General features: G+C 42.4%; 1 protein-coding gene and 1 long non-coding RNA gene across 8 annotated transcripts in view; one reads left to right on the top strand and one right to left on the bottom strand.

Annotated features, from left to right (window-relative positions):
• mast2 (microtubule associated serine/threonine kinase 2) overlaps positions 1–27,261 on the top strand; it is a 164,947-nt gene that overhangs the window by 89,651 nt on the left and 48,035 nt on the right. For 6 of the 7 annotated variants that reach the window (XM_036969242.2, XM_036969239.2, XM_090232065.1 and 3 more), the window contains 2 exons: positions 19,750–19,825; positions 26,179–26,257. In XM_036969242.2, coding sequence (XP_036825137.2) covers positions 19,750–19,825; positions 26,179–26,257 — 155 coding nt within the window. Of the gene's footprint in view, positions 1–19,248; positions 19,308–19,749; positions 19,826–26,178; positions 26,258–27,261 lie in introns of those variants that run through there. The other variant, XM_090232066.1, reaches the window with a different exon arrangement.
• LOC149984020 (uncharacterized) overlaps positions 1–27,261 on the bottom strand; it is a 468,468-nt gene that overhangs the window by 413,663 nt on the left and 27,544 nt on the right. The window lies entirely within an intron of this gene.

Genomic DNA, 27,261 nt, shown 5'->3' with positions numbered 1-27,261 from the left:
TTTAGAATAAGGCTGTAACGTAACAAAATGTGGAAAAGGGGAAGGGGTCTGAATACTTTCCAAATGCACTGTAAGTATCATGACAGTTACTTTTATAATTTTCTATCTGTTTTCTTGTATTATATTTTGGACCAGAATGGACCTCTCCAGTACCTACTGTTCCTGCAGTGAGGATTCAACATCTTCATAGAATGTTTTCAGAATTTCTCTGCAGATAATCGCCAAAAAGCAGTAGTAGCCTACCAGTATGCAAATTAGAGAGACAAACGAACGGCTCTCTCACCGATGTGTTTGTATTTGTTAAGGATCCCCAGCTACTCTACCTGGGGTCCAGCAACATTAAGGCAGTTATATACAATTTAAAATATGACATTACACATTCACAACACTACTATCACATATCTACAATCCAACATCCCATGTGTACATGTCTGTAGAGTGCGTGTCTTATCATGTGTATATGTGTCTGTGCCTGTGTGTGTGGGCCTCTTCACAGTCCCCGCTTGTTCCATTAAAATAAATCTGATTCTACTGCTTGCGTCAGTTACTTGATGTGGAATAGAGTTCCATGTAGTCATGGCTCTATGTAGTACTGTGCTCCTCCCATAGCCTGTTCTTGACCTGGGGATTTTGAAGAGAGTTTTGGTGGCATGTCTTGTGGGGTGTGCATGGGTGTCCAAACTGTGTGTTAGTAGTTTAAACAGACCTCGGTGTATTCAGCATGTCAATACTTCTTACAAAAACAAGTAGTGATGAAGTCAATCTCTCCTCCACTTTGAGCCATGAGAGATTTACATGCATATTATTAATGTTAGCTGTCTGTGTACATTTAAGGGCCAGCCGTGCTGCCCTGTTCTGAGCCAATTGTAATTTTCCAAGGTCCTCTTTGTGGCACCTGACCACACGACTGAACAATAGTTGTCACGACCGTCGTATGAACCCTGAGGGCTCTCTATGGTCAAGGTGTGACAGTAGTCCAGGTGCTGCAAAACTAGAGCATGTAGGACCTGCCTTGTTGACAGTGTTGTTAAAAAGGCAGAGCAGCGCTTTATTATGGACAGACTTCTCCCCATCTTAGCTAATGTATCAACATGTTTTGACCATGGCAGTGGTCACCACAATTTGCTAAATTTCCACATTATTTGTCACAAGAATTAGTTGAGGTTTAGGGTTTAGTGAATGATTTGTCCCTAATGCTTTTAGTTTGAAATATTTAGGACTAACCTATTCCTTGCCACCCATTCTGAAATGAACTGCAGGTCTTAAGTTAAGTGTTGCAGGGATTTCACTCGCTGTAGTAGCTGACGTGTATAGTTTTGAGTCATCCGCATACATAGACACGCTGGCTTTACTCAATGCCAGTGGCATGTCATTAGTCAAATTGAAAGCAGTCTTAACACATACGCTTTTCAATCAGCAGACTATGATCGATAATGTCAAAAGCCGCACTGAAGTCTAACGTTTGGTTCCGTTCACCTAAAAAAAATCTGGTTGTTTGTGATCAACCGGTCACTAGGTAACGTAAACTCACCCCATTCCATACGAATGTGCGCAACCGCAACATTCAAACGAGGCTACAAAGAAAACTAATGGGACTCCAGCGACTGTGTTGACGTCAAAATCGGGGGTTTGAACTACGTTTCTATTCAAGCATTGATCGACATGGTAATGGCTCTATAGTATTGGAGAAAAGTTAAAACAAACTGACCCTCCGTTACATCATGACGTGTCATGTCGTAACGTACAGCACGCATAAAGCAACTATTTCTGTCTTACAATCTCTCTCCACTAGGTGTAGCACTTCTTCATACCTAGTAATTGTTTTGCGTCATCGTTGCATGCGATCATTATTCTCAAAGCCGCTATTTACTTCTAAGATCACTTTAGCACCGCCCTAAAAACCCGATTCAAATTCGACACAAACCTTCAAATAGATATGTAATGACACATTATATAAACTCTTTATAGTGTTGTATTTACATTTTAGAGGCGATAAGGTGATAAGTTGGACAGATCGAGTGAAAAAAAACTATTTTCCCACACAACATCTCTCCTTCTCACTATCACGCATTAGTTTCGCTTCCCCACCCGCCATTTTTAAAAAGACCCGACGGGGCTCATTGCCTTCTTGAATTATGCAGAAACGGGCAGCGTTTAGGTCATGTAATTGATTCTGTTGGAAAGGGGAGAAATTGTCAATGATATTGACATTACAGTTGATCTGGAAATATTACGTTTTTGGGGCGCTAAAATAAGGGCAATTGTACGGACCAAGGCGATGTACAAAAGTGGGTGAGTTTACGTTAGGGTACACTAGCAAGTCTCGACAAGGGCTTCGAATCCTAGGAAAATACTAACAAGATTACTTGTCTAGATGCGATACCATGGACATTTAACTATGTTGTATGATTTATGAATACCAAAGGGATATACAGTATATTGAACTTTATTAATTCAGGTCGACATCTTTTATAAACTAAGCTGTTCGGTCGTCAATCAAAAAAACAGTAAATAGCCTATGCGCCCTGTCTCCGTGGCTGGCTATAGGCCTATGAAACATGCAAAAGAAAACAAATGAATGTGCCACAAAACAATAATTAAGTGGCTTTCAACTCACCGTTACCACTTACATTACATGGGACGTGTAAATTCACTCACAGGAGACAATGAAGAAGCATCATGGTCTTCCCTCCTCCGTGAAAATAAATTTGACTGCAGCCAACCACAGCACACAAAATAACACAGGTACCGAGAGGCGGGACAGACAGCAGTGTTTCGCTGTCATTGCTTGCTTTGTGACTGACAGGCGCCTTTCCTATCAATGGATCACTAGAAAATGCATATCGTTCGTTCTAGCGGGAGAAAGGCTATACAGACTTTTCTGACTAGAAAATTGAAACTTTTAAATGAAAAGAAGCCTAGTTAATTTCTGAAGTGGAAAAAGTAGCCGGCTGTCATTGAGTAGGGTGTCCAATCAAAAATGCATACTTTGATCATATGTTAATTTTGTAGATAATCCTCTGAGAAAACCAATGGTCCAAACCTTATGTCTCAATCATTATCCGTTCAAACGTTATTCGAGTTTTCACCTTTGTCGGATTAAGAATGAAGGTGACTAAGTTAAATCAATAAGAGGCCAGAGAAAAATAATGGTCAAAAATCTGGGAAATTACATTGCGTCAACTAGGCTGGATTAAGAATTAAGGCTACTAGCTACCTGTCAGGCTCACTTTCCCGTTGAACTCGTCATCTTTCTTCTCGAATACACAGGACATCAAATAATATAGAGGTAAGATGGACATCGATTTTGAGACATGACATGTATACACTTTTCATATTCATTTGAAATTCCTCTTCTTTTTCAAAGATTTCTCACAAAAACAAGCGTATCTCTGTGAAATGTCAATGGCGCACTGATGCCATGCTTTTTATTTTCAAAGCCTTTAACATTTAATTCAGCTCGTGTCATGCTAATTGAGCTTTTTGCCACTCGCGGAAACAACTTTGAAGACGACGACCACAAAATGTAAAATGAAAAATTGAAAACGATGACCACAAAATGTAAAAAAGTTACGAGAAACCTGCACAGCTATGTCAACAGAGCTCAGTTCTTATTATCGGATGTTGCGAAATCCGACTTAAAAAAAGATATAATGCTAATAATGTGTTAGAGAATGACCTCGTTGAATGATTCAGAACAATTATAATCATATTTGTCTTGGTAAAATGTATTTTATTAACATGAGTAAGTAAAATTTAAACAGCAAAGCGTGTTTCCACGCACACTGGGTAGAGTGGATGGACACCTTTCAATGAGTCTGTTACCGGATGTTTAGCCTACAAAACACTGTACATACAATAATTTATTTGCATACGACCCAATTAGGAGCTGAGAATACACACTGATCTCTGCACAGTCAGGGCCTAGTGGCTCTGCTGTTCCTGTGACATTAGAGTGTGTGTCTGTGTGGATAGAACCGGAACCACTGCATGTGGAGACAACAGTTCCATGACATGGAAAAGTGCCAACACAGCATGGATCCACCCAGCAAGTCACACATACAGAGAACACTCATACACATTCAGTAAATAGTGTTCACTGGTTGTTTAGTCAGAGTCAACGCGTTACATACTGTAGCTCCTTGTCGCTGGGGATTGTGTACATGTCTGTGTGTGTGCGCTAGGGTTGTGAACGTTTTAACGTTAAAACATTTAAACAAAATTGGGATCCTTTACTGTTAAGAAAAATCCCTAATGGATAAACAATGTTGTTGTTTTTTTTCCTCCACTGAATTAAAATCAAAGTGCAGCTTGCTCGCCTGCTCTTAATCTTCGCTAATAATGTGAGTGTGTTCAGTCTTCAATCTGTTGCATGTAGAATATCCTAGCCTATTCATTGATGATAGACCCTGCTTTACTGAAGTTGCGAAATACAACATTCCATTGTGAAATACAGTTTTTGATTGTGGATAGCTTGACCTAGTGCAGGGTTCTGACTCCTTCTGCCTGGTGGCCGACCTGCCTATTCTATGTCCCTCCTCTCTCTCGCAGTCCCTCGCTAGCTCGCTATGAAAGATGTGAGCGTTTGTGTTCGCGGAAGTATGGCAACTAATCTGTCTCTGTTCCAAAAATATTGAATTTTAGGAGTCGATTCCTAGCAGAAGTTTTCTTTCTACTGAATGTCATGGTAAATCACAGTATTTAACAAACTTTAAAGTTATTATTTTAGGAGAGAGTGGTCTGCGCGCAAGCAGCATACAGGCAGGCTGCGTGCAGGCAGCTCAAGATTATTTGATTGACAGTTCTGCCCACCTAGTGATGGACGTTAATCCAGGCTCAGATGGGGCATTCCTATACAGACAAGTAAAATGCCCATTCAGTGGCGCTTCGAAACTATCTCCAGAGAAGGTTTCATGTCGGCGTTTGAAAAGCTGTAGTGTACCGTTACAGACAAACAAACATGCCATTGCCGAGGCGCTTTCAAGGGTATATGACTGCGGTAGATGTCACTTCATTGCCCGGCCCTAGCGGTCATGTGTAAAAAGACCATTATTCTGCATTGTGAATTGATGTGGAATTGTATGGTTATTTTTTTCTCTGAATGTTATGATGTTTAACCTCTAGCGTCTAGCCGAAAATTCAGTCATTACAACGCCAAACTTTTCTTCCAAATTAACTCCATAATATCGACAGAAACATGGCAAACGTTGTTTAGAATCAATCCTCGAGGTGTTTTCACATATCTATTCGATGATAAATAATTTGTGGCAGTTGGGTTTCTCCTCGGAAGCAAAGAGAAAAATACATGCAGCTGGAGATTACGCAATAATTGCGACGGAGGACACCAAGCGGCCACCTGGTATATGTAGTGTAAAATGGTCAATCTTCCAATGATATGCCTACAAATACGTCACAATGCTGTCGACACTATGGGGAAACGACAGAAAGTCTAAGCTCATTCGTGACCCATACACAGCCATATAAGGACTCATTGAAACACAGCGCCTTCAAAATCTGGGGATACTTCCTGTTTGAAATGTCCTCTTGGTTTCGCCTGTAGCATCAGTTATGTGGCACTCACAGACAATATCTTTGCAGATTTGGAAACGTCAGAGTGTTTTCTTTCCAAAGCTGTCAATTATATGCATAGTCGAGCATCTTTTCGTGACAAAATATCGCGCTTAAAACGGGAACGTTTTTTTATCCAAAATTTAAAAGAGCGCCCCCTATATCAAAGAAGTTAAACGTTTAGCAAAATTGTCCATTTGTCACATCCCTAGCATGTGCACGCACGCACCCACACCCCTCTTCCAAAGAGATAGATATAGAGAACAAGAGAAAATTGGAGGAGAGATAGAGAAAGGAGCTGGAGAGAATAACAGACAGGCAGACAGGAAATCACAGCACTGTCTCAACAGGGGCTGTGGCCCGTGTGTTCTTATTGGTGGATTAAGTTGAGCCTGGTGACATTTAGTGAAATGCAATCACAACCAGCTCATTTCTTCAACAGGAAATAATAAAACTGTATAGGCTGTCAAGCACACACGCTCACACGCATGCACACACACGCTCACACACACACACACAAACACTTTGGGTTGCAGGACATGCTGGAGGAGAGAAGCTATGATCTTGACCTCTGGCTTCTATTGACTTTTCTGTCATCGCTCCCTCTAGAGCACCCACACATGTGCACTCGGTGGCCAGTTTACTAGGTACACCACCCCGTTCACGAAAATGGTTCGCTCCCACAGAAAGTGAGTCACGTGGCCGGCTGTGGCTTGCTAAACTGAGCAAAAATATAAACTCAACATGCACAAACAACTTCAACGATTTTACTGAGTTACAGTTCATATAAAGAAATCAGTAAATTTGAATAAATTCATCAGGCCCTGATCTATGGATTTCACATGACTGTGCAGTGGTGCAGCCATGGGTGGGCCTGGGAGGGCATTGATCCATCCACTTGGGAGCCAAGCCACTGGGGAGCCAGGCCCAGCTAATCATAATTCGTTTTTCCCCACAAAAGGGCTTTATTACAGACAGAAATACTTCTCAGTTTCATCACCTGTCCAAGTGGCTGGTCTCAGATGATCCTGCAGGTGAAGAAGCTGGGTGTGGAGGTCCTGGGCTTACGTGGTCTGCGGTTGTGAGGCCAGTTGGACGTACAGTACTGCCAAATTCTCTAAAACGATGTTGGAGGTGGCTTATGGTAGAAAAATTAACATAACATTCTGTGGCAACAGCTCTGGTGGACATTCTTGCAGTCAGCATGCATATGGCACGCTCCCTCTAAACTTGAGACATCTGTGGTATTGTGAGGTGTGACAAAAATGCAAATTTTTAGAGTGGCCTTTTATTGTCCACAGCACAAGGTGCACCTGTGTAATGATCTTGGTATGTCAGACCTGTCAGGTGGATGGATTATATTGGCAAAGGAGAAATGCACACTAATGGGGATGAGACACATTTCTGCACAACATTTTTGAAAAATAAGCTTTTGGTGCTTATGTAACATTTCTGGGATCTTTTATTTCAGCTCATGAAAATGTTGCGTTTAGATTTTTGTTCAGTATACAGTATCTTCAGAAAGTATTCACACGTCTGGACTTTCCCCACATCTTGTTGTCTTACAAACTGGGATTCAAATTGATTTAAATGTAGTTTTTGGGTCAACGATCGACACAAAATACTAATGTCAAAGTGGAAGGGGGAAATATATACTTTTGGGGTAAGTCTCTAAGAGCTTTGCACACCTGGTTTGTACAATATTTTCACATAATTCTTCAAGCTCTGTCATATTGTTTGTTGATCATTGCTTAAACAGCCACTAAAGTCTTGCCATATATTTCCAACTCCAGTGTATATTTGGTCTTGTGTTTTAGGTTATTGTCATGATGAAAGGTGAATTTGTCTCCGTGTCTCTTTTGCAAATCATCATCATCTGCTCATTCATCACTCCAGTGTTAATCTGCTAAATTGTAATTATTCGCTCCTATGGCCTATTTATTGACTGTCATTGACTTGTTTATTGTATTGTTGGCTTGTTTATTGTTTATTCCATGTGTAACTCAGTGCTGTTGTCTGTGTCACACTGCTTTGCTTTATCTTGGCCAGGTTACAGTTGTAAATGAGAACTTGTTCTCAACTCGCCTACCTGGTTAAATAAAGGTGAAATAAATTTTAAATTTAAAAAAACAGGCTGAAACCAGTTTTCCTCTAGGATTTTGTCTGTGCTTAGCTCTATTCTGTTAAATGTTTTATCATAAAAAAACATCCTGGTCCTTGCCAATGACAAGCATTTCCATAGCATGATGCAGCCACCACCATGCGTGAAAATATGAAGAGTGATACTCAGTGTAGGTGTTGTATTGAACTTGCCCCAAACATAACGTATTGTATTCAGGACGTATAGTGACTGGGTGTATTTATACACCATAAGGTGTAATTAACTTCATCATGTTCAAAGGGATATTCATTGCTGCTTTTTTTGTACACATCAAATAATAGGTGCCCTTCTTTGTGAGACATTGGAAAACCTCCCTGGTCTTTGTGGTTGAATCGGTGTTTGAAATTCACTGCTTGACTGAGGGACCTTACATATAATTGTATATGTGGGGTACAGAGAGGAGGTAGTCATTCAGAAATAATGGTAAACACTATTATTGCACACCAAGTGAGTCCATGCTTCTTATTATGTAACTCTGGTAAGACGAGGGGTGGGGGTTTGTGTCTATTTGTCAATAACAACTGGTTCGCAATGTCTAATATTAAGGTAGTCTCGAGGTATTTCTCGCCTCGAGTGCCTCATGATAAGATGTAGACCACACTATCTACCAAGACAGTTATCATCTATATTCTTCGTAGCCGTCTATTTACCACCACAAACCGACGCTGGTACGAAGACCACACTCAAGGCCATAAGCAAACAAGAAAATGCTCATCCAGAAGCGGCGCTCCTAGTGGCCGGGGGATTTAATGCAGGCAAATTTAAATCCGTTTGACCTCATTTCGAGCAGCATGTCACATGTGCAACAAGGGGGAAAAAAAACTCTAGACCACCTTTACTCATCACACAGAGATGCGTGCAAAGCTCTCCCTTGCCCTCCATTTGGCAAATCTGACCATAATTCCATCCTCTTGATTCCTGCTTACAAGCAAACACTAAAGCAGGAAGTACCAGTGACTCTCTCAATGCAGAAGTGGTCAGATGACGCGGATGCTAAGCTACAGAACTGTTTTGCTAGCACAGACTAGAATATGTTTTGGGATTCATCCAATCGCATTGAGGACTATACCACCTGAGTCACCGGCTTCATCAATTTTGTGCATCAACAACATCATCCCCACAGTGACCGTATGTACATATCCCAACCAGAAGCCATGGATTACAGGCAACATCCGTACCGAGCTAAAGGCTAGAGCTGCCGGTTTCAATGAGCGGGTCACTAATTCGAACGCTTATGAGATATGCTATGATATGATATGCCACTGTGGCCTCAGACGAACCATCAAACAGGCAAAGTGTCGATACAGGACTAGATTGAGGACTAAGATTGAATCCTACTACACCGGCTCTGACGCTCGTCGGATGTGGCAGGGCTTGCAAACTATTATGTACTACAAAGGGAAACCCAGCTGCGAGCTGCCCAGTGACGTGAGCCTACCAGATGAGCTAAATGCCTTTTATGCTTGCTTCGAGGCAAGCAACACTGAAGCATGCATGAGAGCACCAGCTGTTCCGGACTACTGTTTGATCATGCTTTCCATAGCCAATGTGAGCAAGACCATTAAACAGGTCAACATTCACAAGGCCGCGGGGCCAGACGGATTACTAAGACGTGTACCCAGAGCATGTGCGGACCAACTGGCAAGTGTCTTCACTGACATTTTCAACCTCTCCCTGACCAAGTCTGTTTTACCTACATGTTTCAAGCAGATCACCATAGTCCCTGTGCCCAAGAAAGTGAAGGTAACCTGCCTAAATGACTACTGGACCGTAGCACTCGTGTCAGTAGCCAATAAGTGAACTGAAAGGTTGGTCATGGCTCATATCAACACCAGCATACCGCCCCAACAGATCCACAGGAACACCTATGTGAGTATGCTGTTCATTCACTACAGCTCAGCATTCAATACCATAGTGCCCACAAAGCTCATCCCCAAACTAAGGACCCTGGGACTAAACACCTCCCTCTGCAACTGGATCCTGGACTTCCTGACAACACCCTCAGGTGGTGAGGGTAGGCAACAACACATCTGCCATGCTGATCCTCAACACGGGGGCCCCTCTATGGTGCATGCTTTGTCCCCTCCTGTGCTCCCTGTTCACCCACGACTGCGTGGCCAAGCACGAATCCAACGCCATCGTTAAGTTTGCTGACGACACAACAGTGGTAGGCCTGATCACCGACAACGATGAGACAGCCTATAGGGAGGAGGTCAGAGACCTGCCAGTGTGGTGCCAGGACAACAACCTCTCCCTCTACGTGAGCAAGACAAAGAAAATGATTGTGGACTACAGAAAAATGAGGTCCGAACACGCCCCCATTCACATCAACGGGGCTGTAGTGGAGCAGGTTGAGAGTTTCAAGTTCCTTGGTGTCCACATCACCAGGAAACTATAATGGTCCAAACACACCAAGACAGTTGTGAAGAGGGCACGACAAAGCCTTTCCCCCTCAGGAGACTGAAAAAATGTGGCATGGGTCCTCAGATCCTCAAAAAGTTATACAGCTGCACCACTGAGAGCATCCTGACAGGTTGCATCACCGACTGGTATGTTAACTGCTCGGCATCCGACCGTAAGGTGCTACAGAGGGTAGTGTGTATAGTCCGGTACATCACTTGGGCCAAGCTTCCTGCCATCCAGGACCTATATACTGGGCGGTGTCAGAGGAAGGCCCAAAAAATTGTCAAAAACTCCACTCACCCAAGTCATAGATTGCTCTCTCTGCTACCGCACAGCAAATGGTACCGGAGTGCCAAGTCTAGGATCAAAAGGCTCCTTCACAGCTTCTACCTCCAAGCCATAAGACTACTGAACAATTAATCAAATAGCCACCTGGACAATTTGCATGGACTCTTATTTGTTTATTTAATTTAACTTTTAACTTCATAGGAACTTGACTCTGTACCGGTACCCGCTGTACATAGCCTCGCTACTGTTATTTTATTGTTGCTCTTAAAATATTTTTTCATATATATATATATATATATATATATATATATATATATATATATATATATATATATATATATATTTTTTTTACTACAGTTTATTTTAGTAAATACTTTCTTAACACTTATTTTTCTTAACTGCATTGTTGGTTAAGGGCTTATAAGTAAGCATTTTGCGCTAAAGTCTACAGTTGTAATCGGCGCATGTGACAAATAATAAAGCACATTTTTACTCCTGAACTTATTTAGGCTTGCCATAACAAAGGGTTTGAATACTTATTGCCTCAAGACATTTCAGCTTTTCCTTTTGTATTAATTTGGGCGAGAGAGCTCCTCTTCCTACTGCTGGATTTGTGGCTTCACACAGTTATCTCTGTCTCTCTCTCTTTTATCTCTGCCCTTCAGCCGACTGACTGTCTCTGCCCAGAAAGATGCTGTTGTGTTACTGTGGCAACAGACCTAGTACCACCCTGTCTGTGCCCCATCTGGCGTCCTCTCTGCCATCCCAGCCGTGTGCCACTGCAATCTGGGAAAACATGAACCGCTAACTAACTACAACACCATTAAGATAATGATCAACAAGTTTGCATCTGGTCCCCAGTTATACTTCACTTATACAAGTAACTTTACATTTGAGAGATATTAGTAAGATACTGCAATTAGCCAAATGCAGCCAGAGACCATATTTTAATAGCTTAAGGCTTCAAAAGTGTGATGGCTTTATAGTGTTACTTTGTGCTAATGCTGTGAAATAATTTGTCTCCTGACGGCTATAAAGACATAGTTGTGCTCCTGCTGTTGGTGAGGCTAGCAGAGTTGTAAAGTAACGTTCTGATACCTTATAACTCTGTGTGGGGGAGAGGGGTTCTGACTCATCGAGATTAATTAGCACACTCCTCTACTGCAGAGTGGGATTTTAAACTGCTCGCTGTCTGATTTCCCCGTGGCAACCCATATCTAAGAGAGCCACTCACTTCCAATGAGAGTTGCAGCCCTGTCAATCATCCAAAAAAACAGTTTATGTTCACTTCTGTCTGTCTACACACCGACCTACTGGATTGTGCTTCTCTTCTGCACTCCCTCGGTTAGTTCCTATTGCTGATAGTCAGTCAGTCATGTAGTCAATAATTTAGTATGTCAGTCATTTAGTCAGTCAGTCAGTGTTAATTCCATCTGATTCTCCCTCAGCTCTAGCAGCATATAGAGTTAACAGTTTAATCATGTCTCTGCTTTAGACGTTTCTTGCCTAATTACTTAATACTAATGAAATGGAGGACTTTTTTTTATAACTCTGAAAAATGACTTGGATTAAATAGACTCTCTCTCTCCCCCTCGCTCTCTCTCATAACCACATTATTTATCTCCCCCTCCCTTGACATCTCCTTTCCCTCTTGCTGTATCTCTCCTCCCTCCCTCTCTCTCAACTCAATTTATTTCAATGGGCGTTTATTAGCATGGGAAACAGTATGTTTACATTGCTAAAGCAAATCTCTCTCTCTCTCTCTCTCTCTCTCTCTCTCTCTCATTCGGTGGTGATCGTGAATTTCCCCAGAGATTCTGCTGAGAAAAAAATGGGGTCCACGCTGAAAAAGTTTGAATGCCACTGAGATGGAGGGATGTGTGTTAGTGATGCTCCGGTTGACTCATAACCCGCAGCCCCTGTGGTTGTATCCGCAGAGCGGATAGGTTTAGATTAATTAAATATTGTGTGGCTGAAGGGCGGCTGTGTGGCGGATGGGTTGAATAAAGAGAAACAATACCTTAAAAAAATCTATGAATGTATAATCGCTGTGCAATTTATATAGGCTACATTGAGGTTTTTCATTCATTATTTTAGGCTTTCTGGTATAAGTGCATAAGCCTAAGCTTCAGGGCTTAACTGTATGCGCCAAATATTGCTTTTGGGAACTGGCAGAAAAAGTTCACGTCAATCCACGGAGGTAAAAAGGACATTGTCTAAGTTGAACTCAATAAGAGAAACGCTGCGAAAGAAGAGTTGAAAAATAAAGAGAGGGGAGGGCCAGAAAAGTAATGTTTGGAAAATATTTGGTCAAGTAGTAAAAGAGGATGATAGCAGTGCCGGCCTTGTTATGTGTGATGATTGTGAGGCGCTATCCAAATTTGACAGACACAAGACGGGCCTTTGACATGTCAAGGGAACGGTAGCCTACTGTTTAGATGGTGTTAAATCAAAACTGAAATCTGGACACTGACTGTAGATCTATAACCTCTCACATAGCCTTAATAATAACTCCTAGAATGAGAGTGAACCATTTGTTGCAGTAAAATTATGCACCAAAAGTAGGGAAAATTTGGACTTGGGAACAGGAGTGGAGAAATAGGCTGGAATTCTTTCTGCATCTTGAGAGAATGCAGTGTTCAGGTCTGCAGAGGTGCTGTCTTCATCATTAAAGTGTGACGACATGACTATCATGATTTATTTATCGAATAATTACCTACTACGTTTAATTATTACTCGATTAAATGAATCATGTAACTATTAACTCACTAGGAATTTGGGCCACCACGGGAAAAGTTTATTTAATGAGTTGCCGTTTCCCGAATTAACTCAAGAATATTGCGTCATACCAGTCATCAATCAATAATTTCTTCATATCAGTCTCATTCTGAATGTCTTTGACCTTGTACATCTGCACGAACCCTAACCTAAGTGATGAATCAGCAATACACAAATTGTCTTAATTATTTATTTACTAACTAACTAAATAATCACATAGAAATACATAAACACACACACACACACACACGCTATAAGTTATTGATTACTAAAATAATGCATATGAAAGGTCCCTAGTGGACTAACCTGATATGACAGCTTGTTACACAATGAAAAGGGGTAGGGAAATGATAAAGAGCGGGAGAGACAAAAAGAGTGGACTTATCATACATACATTTGGAAACTACGCTCACCGTAAATATTTAGCACCCTAACAACCACTTATTCGGATTAGAAATGCAACAAATATTTACGCGTAGATGTCTTTCTCGGTCGTCTCTCTGTTGAAACCACTCAATCTGTCTATGGGGAGTAGTTCCCATCTATGGGGAGTAGTTTGATATAAGTCGCTGGATGTCCACCAGAAGTCACAATATCCTTCTTAGTTGTAGGCTTCTTTTGTTCTGGAGTGTTCTTAGAATGGATACATCAGGGGTGTATCACACGGTGGTGAGAGGGAACTGTTCTTCCCTCCCGTCTTGGTCAATTGTCCTAGACTACTTCACAATACCCAGTTGCAGACTGAGAATGTTTGACCTATTCCTTTTAGTCCTTTTAAGCACTCTGGCCTGAGTAGCATAGCCACTGTCACGGACTCCCCCAGTACTGCTGCTCATTCTGTGCACCAGTTCCGGAGGTCTATGTCAGCGGCCTCTAGGCGTTCATGAACTGTCTCATTACACACACCTGATTCCAATTCCCCTGATTAGTAATTGTCTGTATGTGCCCTCTGTTCACCATTGTCTTGTCGGTTATTGTTCCCATGTCGGTTGGTCTTGTGAGTACCTGTGCTTTGTTATTTCGTCTTCCGTGCTGCGTGTGTTGTGCACTTGTTATTACGGGTCTCGTCCCGTGTATTGTTGAGCATTTGTTATTATGGGTCTCGCCCCATGTAATGTATTGTGGGTCCCGTGTATTTTACCTCGCTCTTTTGTTTGGGTTACATCCCTGTGTTTTTGTATACGTGTTTGTTTTGGGCTTCGTCCCCGTGCCTTTTCATGGCATATTGTATATTTTGGGCGGAGTATTAAACCCCCCCCCCCCCCCCTTTTACAAATTCCTGCGCCTGTCTCCAATAATTTATACAACGTGACAGCTACTGACTGGCACAAGTTTTGCAAGAAAAAAAAAAAGTCAAAAATCACATTGTTATCTTTTCACAAATAGTTTCATATTTAATCATATGTTTTACAACATTTAGATGTAAATCTGATATATACATTGTGAAAGCTCTTAAAGTTACAATGTTTCCGTTATAACGTCTTTCTGATCATTTTAATGACATCACAAAATAGACATTCCTTTCCCATATTTCATCTGTCATCATTCCCAACATTATTTATGTTAGAAATATTGTTTCAGTGTCCATTGTTTGATGTTGAAGTTTTGGCGGCACGGTCTCTCTGTGTACCACAGCAGACATTCCATTCTCCCAAACTGATGAGCCAAAGGGAGAGTTTCTGCAAGGTATTTACTACCGGTCATTAAGTCATAAAATCGGCCCAACTCCATCCCTCTCATGACAGAAGCGTCATAAAAGCTGATCGTATTTCTACCACATAAAATATGCATCGAAGCCGAACTGAAACACGTTGTGTCATTTTTACATCTTTCTTTTTCTTTACCACCAGTCAAACTGATGTCATTTGGACATTTTGCATAGATAATCTTTTCCTTTTTTTTGTTGAGTTATTGTATTTTCTCTCCAGTCTCCGCAAAGACGTCTGTATGAGTGTGTTTGTTTATGTGGGAGGTAAAATGGGTCACTCTCACTGCGATAGCTAGCTGTCTGTCTGCATACATCTCTTCTTTCATGAGTGGCAACCCAATTAACATGACTCCAGGGGTGTAGAACGAGGATAGGGTTTCTCCCATCAGGGAAACACATAGAGTTGAGGAGGATTTTAGTGCTGAAATTCCCATAGGGCTCTCTAACAACTCTCATATCTCACACCATGGGCTCTCAAGTGCAAATGGAATAATACACCTCTGAATCGCTTTTAACCTTGACACGCACGCACGCACACACACACACACACACACACACACACACACACACACACACACTGTGTCTTTGTTTCCCTGAAGTAAACTACAGTATCTCTCCTCACCATAATGTAATGTCATTCTTTGCCTGTGTGTATCACCCTGTGTGTCTGTGAATGCGACTTCATTTGAATAATGGTTCCCGCTCTCAGTGAGGTGTGTATCTATTCATCTAGCCCCCTGCCTGCTTGTATGCACTGTATCTATGTGGCGAAACACAGTGCAGAGTGATTGAGCTCATGCCTCTAAGCCTCCTAATAGCCCCTCTGAGGCCCCAAGCCCATTTAAAAACAGCTTTCACTGACAGGCCCCAGCCTTAACACACTGCTCAGTGTTACGCACTCCAAGTTCCAGGACACACATACACACCACATACTATATACACACACAAAGACACACTCACTCATACACACACACACGCAAGAGGAGCCAAGTGTTTCCTACTCCGGCAGATAGACAGGGAATTAATTAATAATTAATTAATATTTAAAGGCCCAGAGCAGTCAAAATGTCCTGTGTTTTGTATGATATTGTGAATCAAATTAACGAAATGAAATTAACACTGTTAAAGTGTGCAAAAAAAAATGTGATCAGTGTTATTTCCTGATAGTTGCTTGTTGAAAGTGCAATCTACACAGGACCTTCTAAGGGAGTTCAGGCTTGCCTGATGACATCACCTGGCGGTAAATTGGTCAATAAACCAATAACAAAGAGAGCTCCAAATCTCTCTGCCAATAACAGCTAGTTTTAAGTTGTCCTCTCCCACTCAGACCACTGTCAGACAGTCCTAGTAAAATTCTTGCTTGAGAAAGCTTTTTAGCTACAAAAAACTATTTTGGCCAAATTTGATAGAAAACTGTTACAGTAAGGTTTTTATTATTTATTTAACTAGGCAAGTCAGTTAAGAACAAATTCTTATTTACAATACCGGCCTACACCGGCCAATCCCGGACGATGCTGGGTCAATTGTGCGCTGCCCTATGGGACTCCCAATCACGGCCGGATGTGATGCATCCTGGATTCGAAACAGGTACTGCAGTGACGCCTCTTGCACTGAGATGCAGTGCCTTAGACCAAGGTACTTAATTGTAACCCAGAATGATTTGATATGGATATAAAAACAGCAGTATTGGGCCTTTAAAGGATCTGTTCTGGCGAAAATACATAATTGATGCAGGAGGGAGGGAGGTGGGGACCAACCCCCGGCACCCCGTCTGCTATGCTTCACCACCCAGTGAGGGGTGAGAGCAGCGCCCCACATGTTTCACCCTCTCCCCATCTCCCCTGTCCCACTCAGATTGATTGGGATGATTTATGTGAAGCGGATTTGGCTTTTCCATGTTGAGCAATTTGTTACGTCACACCCCGGATTTTCTCTATGTTGAGCTGTTGGGTACCCACAATGTAGGCTAATTAGCAGACAGACATTGAGGGTTCTATATATATACCCGAACTCCAGATCAATTAATCAACCCTGCTCTCTTTTACGCTTTCTTTCTCCCCCCCCCCCCCCCCCCTCTCTCCATCCCCACTCTCCACTGTCTGTACTGCTGTATGATTTAGTCTATATTGAGACAGTAGTAAGATGTTAAGTTCTGAGTAGCTTGTTGGTGTCCATCTTCTTTCTCTAATGGTCTGTAAATGCTTTATTCCTCTCATTCATCTCATTGCGCTCTGATTGTGCTGCTTGTTGCTGAGAAGAACCAGACGATTAGCAGCCCATTGATCAAACACCCCTTTCATCCGGATCCTCCCCGCCTCTCCTCTTGTCCTTTCCTTACAGCGTCTGTCCCTGGCTAAATTAGAACACTCCAACAAGAGCTTTGTGATCTCTGAAATACCCTTTCCTGTCGGAAATGAGGAAGACGAAGGGATGAGGAGGAGAGGAGGTGTGATGGGGGGACGTATTTGCTGTTTAGCGTATGCTGAAGGAGGAGTTGGAGGGTATACTGCATGTAGGCCCTATGCAGTACACACACACAGGGATGACAGAACAATAGTTTTCAGTAACCTTTCACATGCCAATAAAGGTTAAGGGTTTTCATCTAACCTGTGTGATTGTGGTGTTGGGTTATTTTTGCTGTCAAGCTCCTGCTCAGCACAGTCCAAGCTCTTCTCAGTCCTTGCACCCCAATGGTGCAAGGTATTTTCTGAAAACTGCATTGTTGGTTAAGGGCTTGTAAGTAAGCATTTCACTGTAAGGTCTGTTGTATTCTGCATATGTGACAAATACATTTGATTTGATTTTACCAGCTTCCCCCTGAAGCTAGGCTAGCAGAGTCCCTGACCATCTTCCGAAAGCACCTGAAACCCTACATCTTCAAAGAGTATCTTAAATAATAATAAACAAATATATATATACAGTGGGGAGAACAAGTATTTAATTCACTACCAATTTTGCAGGTTTTCCTACTTACAAAGCATGTAGAGGTCTGTCATTTTTTATCATCGGTACACTTCAACTGTGAGAGATGGAATCTAAAATCCAGAAAATCACATTGTATGATTTTTAAGTAATTAATTAGCCTTTTATTGCTTGACATAAGTATTTGATACATCAGAAAAGCAGAACTTAATATTTGGTACAGAAACCTTTGTTTGCAATTACAGCGATCATACGTTTCCTGTAGTTCTTGCCCAGGTTTGCACACACTGCAGCAGGGATTTTGGCCCACTCCTCCATACAGACCTTCTCCAGATCCTTCAGGTATCGGGACTGTCGCTGGGCAATACGGACTTTCAGCTCCCTCCAAAGATTTTCTATTGGGTTCAGGTCTGGAGACTGGCTAGGCCACTCCAGGACCTTGAGATGCTTCTTACGGAGCCACTCCTTAGTTGCCCTGGCTGTGTGTTTCGGGTCGTTGTCATGCTGGAAGACCCAGCCACGTCCCATCTTCAATGCTCTTACTGAGGGAAGGAGGTTGTTGGCCAAGATCTCGCGATACATGGCCCCATCCATCCTCCCCTCAATACGGTGCAGTCGTCCTGTCCGGTATGCAGAAAATCATCCCCAAATAATGTGTCCACCTCCATGCTTCACATTTGGGATGGTGTTTAAGGGGTTGTACTCATCCTTCTTTTCCCTCCAAACACGGCGAGTGGAGTTTAGACCAAAAAGCTCAATTTTTGTCTCATCAGACCACATGACCTTCTCCCATTCCTCCTCTGGATCATCCAGATGGTCATTGGCAAACTTCAGACGGGCCTGGACATGCGCTGGCTTGAGCAGGTTTTCTTTGAGACTGTGGTCCCAGCTCTCTTCAGGTCATTGACCAGGTCCTGCCGTGTAGTTCTGGGCTGATCCCTCACCTTCCTCATGATCTTTGATGCCCCACGAGGTGAGATCTTGCATGGAGCCCCAGACCGAGGGTGATTGACCGTCATCTTGACCTTCTTCCATTTTCTAATAATTGCGCCAACCGTTGTTGCCTTCTCACCAAGCTGCTTGCCTATTGTCCTGTAGCCCATCCCAGCCTTGTGCAGGTCTACAATTTAACCCTGATGTCCCTACACAGCTCTCTTGTCTTGGCCATTGTGGAGAGGTTGGAGTCTGTTTGATTGAGTGTGTGGACAGGTGTCTTTTATACAGGTAACAAGTTCAAACAGGTGCAGTTAATACAGGTAATGAGTGGAGAACAGGAGGGCTTCTTAAAGGAAAAACGAACAGGTCTGTGAGAGCCGGAATTCTTACTGGTTGGTAGGTGATCAAATACTTATGTCATGCAATAAATTGCAAATTAATTACTTCAAAATCATACAATGTGATTTTCTATATTTTTGTTTTAGATTCCCTCTCACAGCTGAAGTGTACCTATGGTAAAAATTACAGACCTCTACATGCTTTGTAAGTAGGAAAACCTGCAAAATCGGCAGTGTATCAAATACTTGTTCCCCCCCTGTATATACAAAAAACACTGTCCTGAACCAACACTTGCACTTGACAACCCCCCTTCCAGCTCTGATTTTGCTGATAGCCACTTTATTGAGGAAAAGTGTACTTACTATGCCTGTGATATGTGATTGTCCCACCTAGCAATCTTATTAAGAGCGTCTACTACTGTAAATGACTCAAATGTAAATGCTAATCTATTGCGTAGTTTCACTACCTCTTATTACACACAATTCACTGACATGCCTATGTAGGGGGATTTTATATCCTTTCTCTCCCCTGGGATTAATTTACTAACTAACTAAGTCTAGAATCTGGATTTTGTTTCTTTTTATGCCGTGTTTAATTCTTCTCTCTTTTCTGCTTCTCTCTCCCTCTCTTTCTCCGTCTCTCCCAGGGAGCAGCCCTCTGGACAGCCCCAGAAACTTCTCCCCCAACACGGCAGCACACTTCTCCTTCGTTCCAGCTCGCAGGTGAGCCAGGGGGTCAAGGGGCAGGGTTTCCGTTTTGGAAAATGTGGCACCGGGCAATGTGACCGGGAAGATAACAATTTTCCGACCATTTGACAAATTTACCGCACCCATATGCATTGAGTGCGTAACCCGTTAGGTTGTCCAGCCACGGTGCTCAGAATGACAGAAATAGCATTTAGATTATGCTAATTCATCTTAACAAAACATGCAAGTCGTGTAATGAGGCAGCCAATTAAACTTAATTTTCAAACTTTTGCCAAAATGCAATTTGCGGGGGGGAAAAAACATTCTTAAACAGTGCACCTGATGCGACCGGTTCCGTATGTGACAGATGTGAAAATCTCAGAAACGTAGAAAGAGGGGGAATCTAAAGATGCAACAACTAGGATAGGTTGCTAATATGACTAGGATTGTGCCTCTGGCTTCTGGACAACCGAAGAAAGTTGATATGAAAACCAATAGAACAGGGGAGAAATGCTGGTTTCAATGACATGAGGAGGTCTTTAAAAAATAATTGACTCCACTTTTTTATGGTCGGATTTTGCCTAAGCTACTTTGAAGCAAGGTAAGATATGCCTCATAATATGAAGTAAAAGGCTCTGTCAAAATAGGCACTGTATGCTGTGTGCGTGTGATAAGTAAGATCAAATCAAATCAAAATGTGTTTGTCATGTGCGCCGAATACAGTAGACCTTACAGTGAAATGCTTACTTACAGGCTCTAACCAATTGCGCAAAAAAAGGTGTTAGGTGAACAATAGGTAAGTAAGGAAATAAAACAACAGTAAAAGACAGGCTATATACAGTAGCGAGGCTATAAAAGTAGCGAGGCTATAAAAGTAGCGAGGCTACTTTTGAGTTAGTATGTACATGTAGATATTGTTAGAGTGACTATGCATATATGATGAACAGAGAGTAGCAGCAGCGTAAAAAGAGGGTTGCGGGGGGCACACAATGCAAATAGTCCGGGTAGCCATTTGATTACCTGAGTCTTATGGCTTGGGGGTAAAAACTGTTAAGAAGCCTTTTGTCCTAGACTTGACACTCCGGTACCGCTTGGTAGTAGAGAGAACAGTCTATGACTGGGGTGGCTGGGGCCTTTGACAATTTTTAGGGCCTTCCTCTGACACTGCCTGGTGTAGAGGTCCTGGATGGCAGGCAGCTTAGCCCCAGTGATGTACAGGGCTGTACGCACTACCCTCTGTGGTGCCTTGCGGTCAGAGGCCGAGCAATTGCCATACCAGGTAGTGATGCAACCAGTGTTGCAGCTGTAGAATCTCGATGTTGCAGCTGTAGAATATTTTGAGGATCTCAGGACCTATGCCAAATCTTTTTAGTTTCCTGAGTTGGAATAGGCTTTGTCGTGCCCTCTTCACGACTGTCTTGGTGTGTTTGGACCATTTTAATTTGTTGTTGATGTGGACACAGAGGAACTTGAAGCTCTCAACCTGCTCCACTACAGCTACTACATTATGGTGTTGAACGCTGAGCTGCAGTCAATGAATAGCATTCTCACATAGGTGTTCCTTTTGTCCATGTGGGAAAGGGCAGTGTGGAGTGCAATAGAGATTGCATCATCTGTGGATCTGTTTGGGCGGTATGCAAATTGTAGTGGGTCTAGGGTTTCTGGGATAATGGTGTTGATGTGAGCCATTACCAACCTTTCAAAGCACTTCATGGCTACGGACATGAGTGCTACGGGTCTGTAGTCATTTAGGCAGGTTGCCTTTGTGTTCTTGGGCACAGGGACTATAGTGGTCTGCTTGAAACATGTTGGTATTACACACTCAATCAGGGACATGTTGGTATTACAGACTCAATCAGGGACATGTTGAAAATGTCAGTGAAGACACCTGCCAATTGGTCAGCACATGCCCGGAGCACACGTCCTGGTAATCCGTCTGGCCCCGCAGCCTTGTGTATGTTGACCTGTTTAAAGGTCTTACTCACGTCGGCTACGGAGAGCGTGATCACACAGTCATCCGGAACAGCTGATGCTCTCATGCATGCTTCAGTGTTGCTTGCCTCGAAGTGAGCATAGAAGTGATTTAGCTCGTCTGGTAGGCTCGTGTCACTGGGCAGCTCGCAGCTGTGCTTCCCTTTGCAGTCTGTAATAGTTTGCAAGCCCTGCCATATAAGACGTGTCGGAGCCGGTGTAGTATGATTCAATCTTAGCCCTGTATTGACACTTTGCCTGTTTGAAGGTTCGTCGCAGGGCATAGCAGGATTTCTTGTAAGCTTCCGGGTTAGAGTCCCGCACCTTGAAAGCGGTAGCTCTACCCTTTAGCTCAGTGCGAATGTTGCCTGTAATCCATGGCTTCTGGTTGGGGTATGTAAATATAGTCACTGTGGGGACGACGTCCTCGATGCATTTATTGATGAAGCCAGTGACTGATGTGGTGTACTCCTCAATGCCATCGGAAGAATCCCGGACATGTTCCAGTCTGTGATAGCAAAACAGTCCTGTAGTTTAGCATCTGCTTCATCTGACCACTTTTTTATAGACGAGTCACTGGTCTATAGTTTTGGCTTGTAAGCAGGAATCAGGAGGATAGAGTTGTGGTCGGATTTACCAAATGGAGGGCGAGGGAGAGCTTTGTACGCGTCTCTGTGTGTGGAGTACAGGTGATCTAAAATTGTTTTCCTTCTGGTTGCACATTTAACATTTCAGTTCTACCAAACACAATTTGGTAGAACTGATTTAAGTTTCCCTGCATTAAAGTCTCCAACCACTAGGAGCGCCGCCTCTGGGTGAGTGGTTTCCTGTTAGCTTATTTCCTTATACAGCTGACTGAGTGCGATCTTAGTCCCAGCATCTGTCTGTGGTGGTAAATAAACAGCCACGAAAAGTACAGCTGAAAACTCTCTAGGCAAGTAGTGTGGCCTGCAATTTATCACAATATACTCTACTACAGGTGAGCAAAATCTAGAGAGTTCCTTTGATTTCGTGCACCAGCTGTTGTTTGCAAATATGCACAGACAGCCCCTCCTCGTCTTATTGGAGTGTGCTGTTCTATCTTGCCGGTGCAGCGTCTTTGTTGTAGAAAAAAATCTTTGTCTAATCCGAGGTGAGTGATCACTGTCCTGATATCCAGAAGCTCTTTGTCTAATCCGAGGTGAGTGATCACTGTCCTGATATCCAGAAGCTCTTTGTCTAATCCGAGGTGAGTGATCACTGTCCTGATATCCAGAAGCTCTTTGTCTAATCCGAGGTGAGTGATCACTGTCCTGATATCCAGAAGCTCTTTTTTTGCCGTAAGATACGGTTGCAGAAATATTATGTGCAAAATAAGTTACAAATAACGCGGGGAAAAACACATATTAGCACAATTGGTTGCACAACTGCTGACATTTTTTCCGGCGCCATGATGACTAACGCAAATGTGCACATTTATCCCAATACATTATGCAAATGAACCTATAGACCAATAAGCATGACAGTCAAATCCATTTCCATCGACTGGTATTTCCATCAATTAATAAAGAGCATTATTTTTCAATGGATTTTTTTTTGTTTTGCGGGTCAATTTGGCCAGTAACAATTTGATTTATCGGATTATCGGCCAAAAGCCGACAATTACCAACTAACGGAAACTCTGGTCAGGGGTTAGCTCACTGGGATCAAATGACTTAATATGTCTGATGGTGATTGTCTTCATAGTTATGCTAGGTAGAAAGGACTATTACCTCATTCTATTATTTGAGCCATACTGCTCATTGACAGTCACCTGCACACCCACAGCAGAGCCAGTTTCCCCAAGCCCAGCTCCAGTTCAATAGTTCACAGCAGAAACTGTGAAGAGTGGAGCCCAAATGGATGCCATTTATCCTCCAGAGTTTAGCCTTAAAATCCAATCCCTCCCATGGCTAATACTCACAGCACCTCTGTGCTCCTCTTTAAATGATAATTGAAAGTCTGGCTAATCAAGCCCATATCATCTGAATGTTTGAAGCCTGGTTGAATATCCTCTTATCTGTCACAGCGTTTGACTAGGAAGTGTAATTACAGAAGTAGAGATAGAGAGCCTGTGTGGAGTTAAGCACAACTCAAGATTAAAAGGATAAATTCGTTTCATAAGTCGTTCTACACGAGGCGAGAGATATGACATGTGCTGGTATGATGGTCTTCTGTTTGGAAGAAGATACCACTTCTTCTGCCCTGAACCTCAATAAATCAGGTGACACAGGAGACAGAGAAATTAACCTGAAGCAACAGTGCCACCCAGTGGTGAAGTGTCATAATGCAGGATGAGATCTGCAAAAAAATGGTTCTGCAGTGCTCATTACAAGAACACATGTAGCACTATCCTCTCTCCCACACAGTCACGGACACAGGGCTGACAGGTAACTTCTCACCTTTAACCTTTTACCTCCACCCCCTAACCTTCTCCTCTATCTCCTGTCCTCTGCCCTGAATGGAAACACCAAGGCCCGTATTCACAAAGCATCTCAGAGTATGAGTGCTGATCTAGACTCTGTCCATATAAACTAATTCATTATGATCTAAAAAGCAAATCTGATCCTAGATCAGCACTCCTACTCTGAGATGCTTTGTGACCTCTACAGTGCCTTCAGAAAGTATTCACACCCCTTTCACATTTTGTTGTGTTACAAAGTGGGATTAAAATGGATTTAATGTAATTTGTTTATCAATGATTTACACAAAATACTCTAATGTCAAAGTGGAAGAAAAATGTTTGAATAATAATAGTAAATTAATGGAAAATAAAACACTAATATATCTTGATTAGATAAGTATTCAACTCTCTGACTCAATATGTTAGAATCGCCTTTGGCAGCAATTACAGCTGTGAGTCTTTCTGGGTAAGTCTCTAAGAGCTTTGCCTAGATTGTCCTATATTTGCCCATTATTCTTTACAAGGTTCTTCAAGCTCTGTAAAATTGGTTGTTGATAATTGCTAGACAGCCATTTTCAAGTCTTGCCATAGATTTTCAAGCCGATATAGGTCAAAACTGTAACTAGGCCACATTTAGGAACGTTCAATGTCGTTTTGTTAAGCCAACTCCAGTGTATATTTGGCTTTGTGTTTTAGGTTATTGTCCAGCTGAAAGGTGAATTTATCTGCCAGTGTCTGTTGGAAAGCAGACTGAACCAAGTTTTCCTGTAGGATTTTGCCTGTGCTTAGCTCAATTCTGTTTATTTGTATCCTGAAAAACTCCCTAGTGCCTGCCACTGACAAGCATACCAATAACATGATACAACCACAACCATGCTTGAAGATATGAAGAGTGATACTCAGGAATGTGTTGTTGGATTTGCCCCAAACGTAACGCTTTGTACTTCAGGACAAAAAGTACATTTCTTTGCCGCATTTGTTTTTCAGTATTACTTTAGTGCCATATTGCAAACAGGATGCATGTTTTGCAGTATTACTTTAGTGCCATCTTGCAAACAGGATGCATGTTTTGCAGTATTACTTTAGTACCTTATTGCAAACAGGATGCATGTTTTGCAGTATTACTTTAGTGCCATCTTGCAAACAGGATGCATGTTTTGCAGTATTACTTTAGTACCTTATTGCAAACAGGATGCATGTTTTGCAGTATTACTTTAGTGCCATATTGCAAACAGGATGCATGTTTTGCAGTATTACTTTAGTGCCATATTGCAAACAGGATGCATGTTTTGCAGTATTACTTTAGTGCCTTATTGCAAACAGGATGCATGTTTCGTCGGTACAGTATATTATGTTAGTATTGTGGAGTAACTGCAATGTTGTTGATCCATCCTCTGTTACCTTCTATCACAGCCATTCAACTCTATAACAGTTTTAAAGTCACCATTGGCCTCGGTTTCCATCCAAAGTGTAATTACTAACTGCACCATGCTCAAATGGACATTCAATGTCTATTTTATACATTTTTTTTACCCATCTACCGATAGTTGCTCTTCTAGGTGAACCATTCGAAAACCTCCCTGGTCATTGTGCTTGAAATTCAAGTATGGCCATCCCAAACCTGCATGGACCTGCCCTATAACCAGGACTGTACTCCCTCCTGCAGAACATATTTCATTTAATCTCATATTCATTTATATGTTGTCGTCTTGGCAGAAGGTGTGTGTGTGTGTGTGTTTATTGGTTTGTGTCAGTGAGTGTGTGTGTGTGTGTTTGCTTGCATGTGTTTGTGTTTGCAGACATTGTCTGTAGTGTTCAAGTTCTTACAGACATCTAGCTCGGAGAAGCACAACTTTGGTACCATGGCTCCATCAAACCTTTCATAGTTAACCCAGGTAACTTGTCTGACATTAATCCGTTCCATCCTCTCTGCTCCTCCATATCTCTCTCTCTTTCTCTCTCTCTCTGTTTCCCTCCATTTCTATCTCCTTCTCAGGACGGATGGCAGGCGCTGGTCTCTGGCATCACTGCCCTCCTCTGGATATGGCACCAACACACCCAGCTCCACTGTCTCGGTGAGTGTGTGTGTGTGTGTGTGTGTGTGTGCGTCAAGGTCAGCCATCGAGGCATTCAGTTACTGTTTGATTAAACATTAGAATGGTCAAAATGAGTGACCGTAGCGAATTTGAGCGTGGTATGATCGTCGGGGACAGGCACGCCGGTTCTATTTTCCCTGAAACGGACGGGCCTCCTGGGCTTTTCACGCACAACAGTGTTGAGGATTTACTGAGAATGGTACAAAAAGAAACCCACATGCAGTCCTGTCTAGGGATGCACGATATATCGGTGAACATATTGGTTGTCTAGTTTAACGCCGATGTGCAAAACCGATGTCAAAGCTGACGTGCATACCTATATAACGTAGGTACATGATGTGCATACCTTTATAACGTGGGTACATGATGTGCATACCTATATAACGTAGGTACATGATGTGCATACCTTTATAACGTGGGTACATGATGTGCATACCTATATAACGTAGGTACATGATGTGCATACCTATATAACGTAGGTACATGATGTGCATACCTATATAACGTAGGTACATGATGTGCATACTTATATACCGTAGGTAGATGACGTGTATACCTATATAACGTAGGTAGATGACGTGTATACCTATATAACGTAGGTACATGACGTAAGGACGCCACGTAATATTTAGCGCTACAGGTGCAACACAGCATTCCTAACCTAGCCCACAATGTCTGCTGTGTAGATCGAGCAGTCAACAAGTTGAGCAGTCATTTGAAAGAGTAAGAACATTTCAGCAAGACAACTCAAAGGCAAAATCCAAGATAATGGAATTCATTGCCCTTGACAATCAACCGTTCTCTGTCGTGGGTGATGTTGGCTTTCGCCGACTGGTCGAACACCGGTACACATTATCAAGTGAGCTATTTTTCAGATGTTTCCCTACCGGAGTTACACAGTAACTGCTATTAACTTCACGACTGACATTTGGACCAGCGATATCAGCCCCATGAGCATGCTGAGTCTGACAGCACAGTGGGTC

The sequence above is a fragment of the Oncorhynchus mykiss genome, chromosome 4 (assembly GCF_057628025.1).
Source record: "Oncorhynchus mykiss isolate SJ-2025 chromosome 4, ASM5762802v1, whole genome shotgun sequence".
NCBI classification, from domain to species: Eukaryota; Metazoa; Chordata; class Actinopteri; order Salmoniformes; family Salmonidae; genus Oncorhynchus; species Oncorhynchus mykiss.
This window is presented reverse-complemented; position numbering and strand designations above follow the sequence as displayed.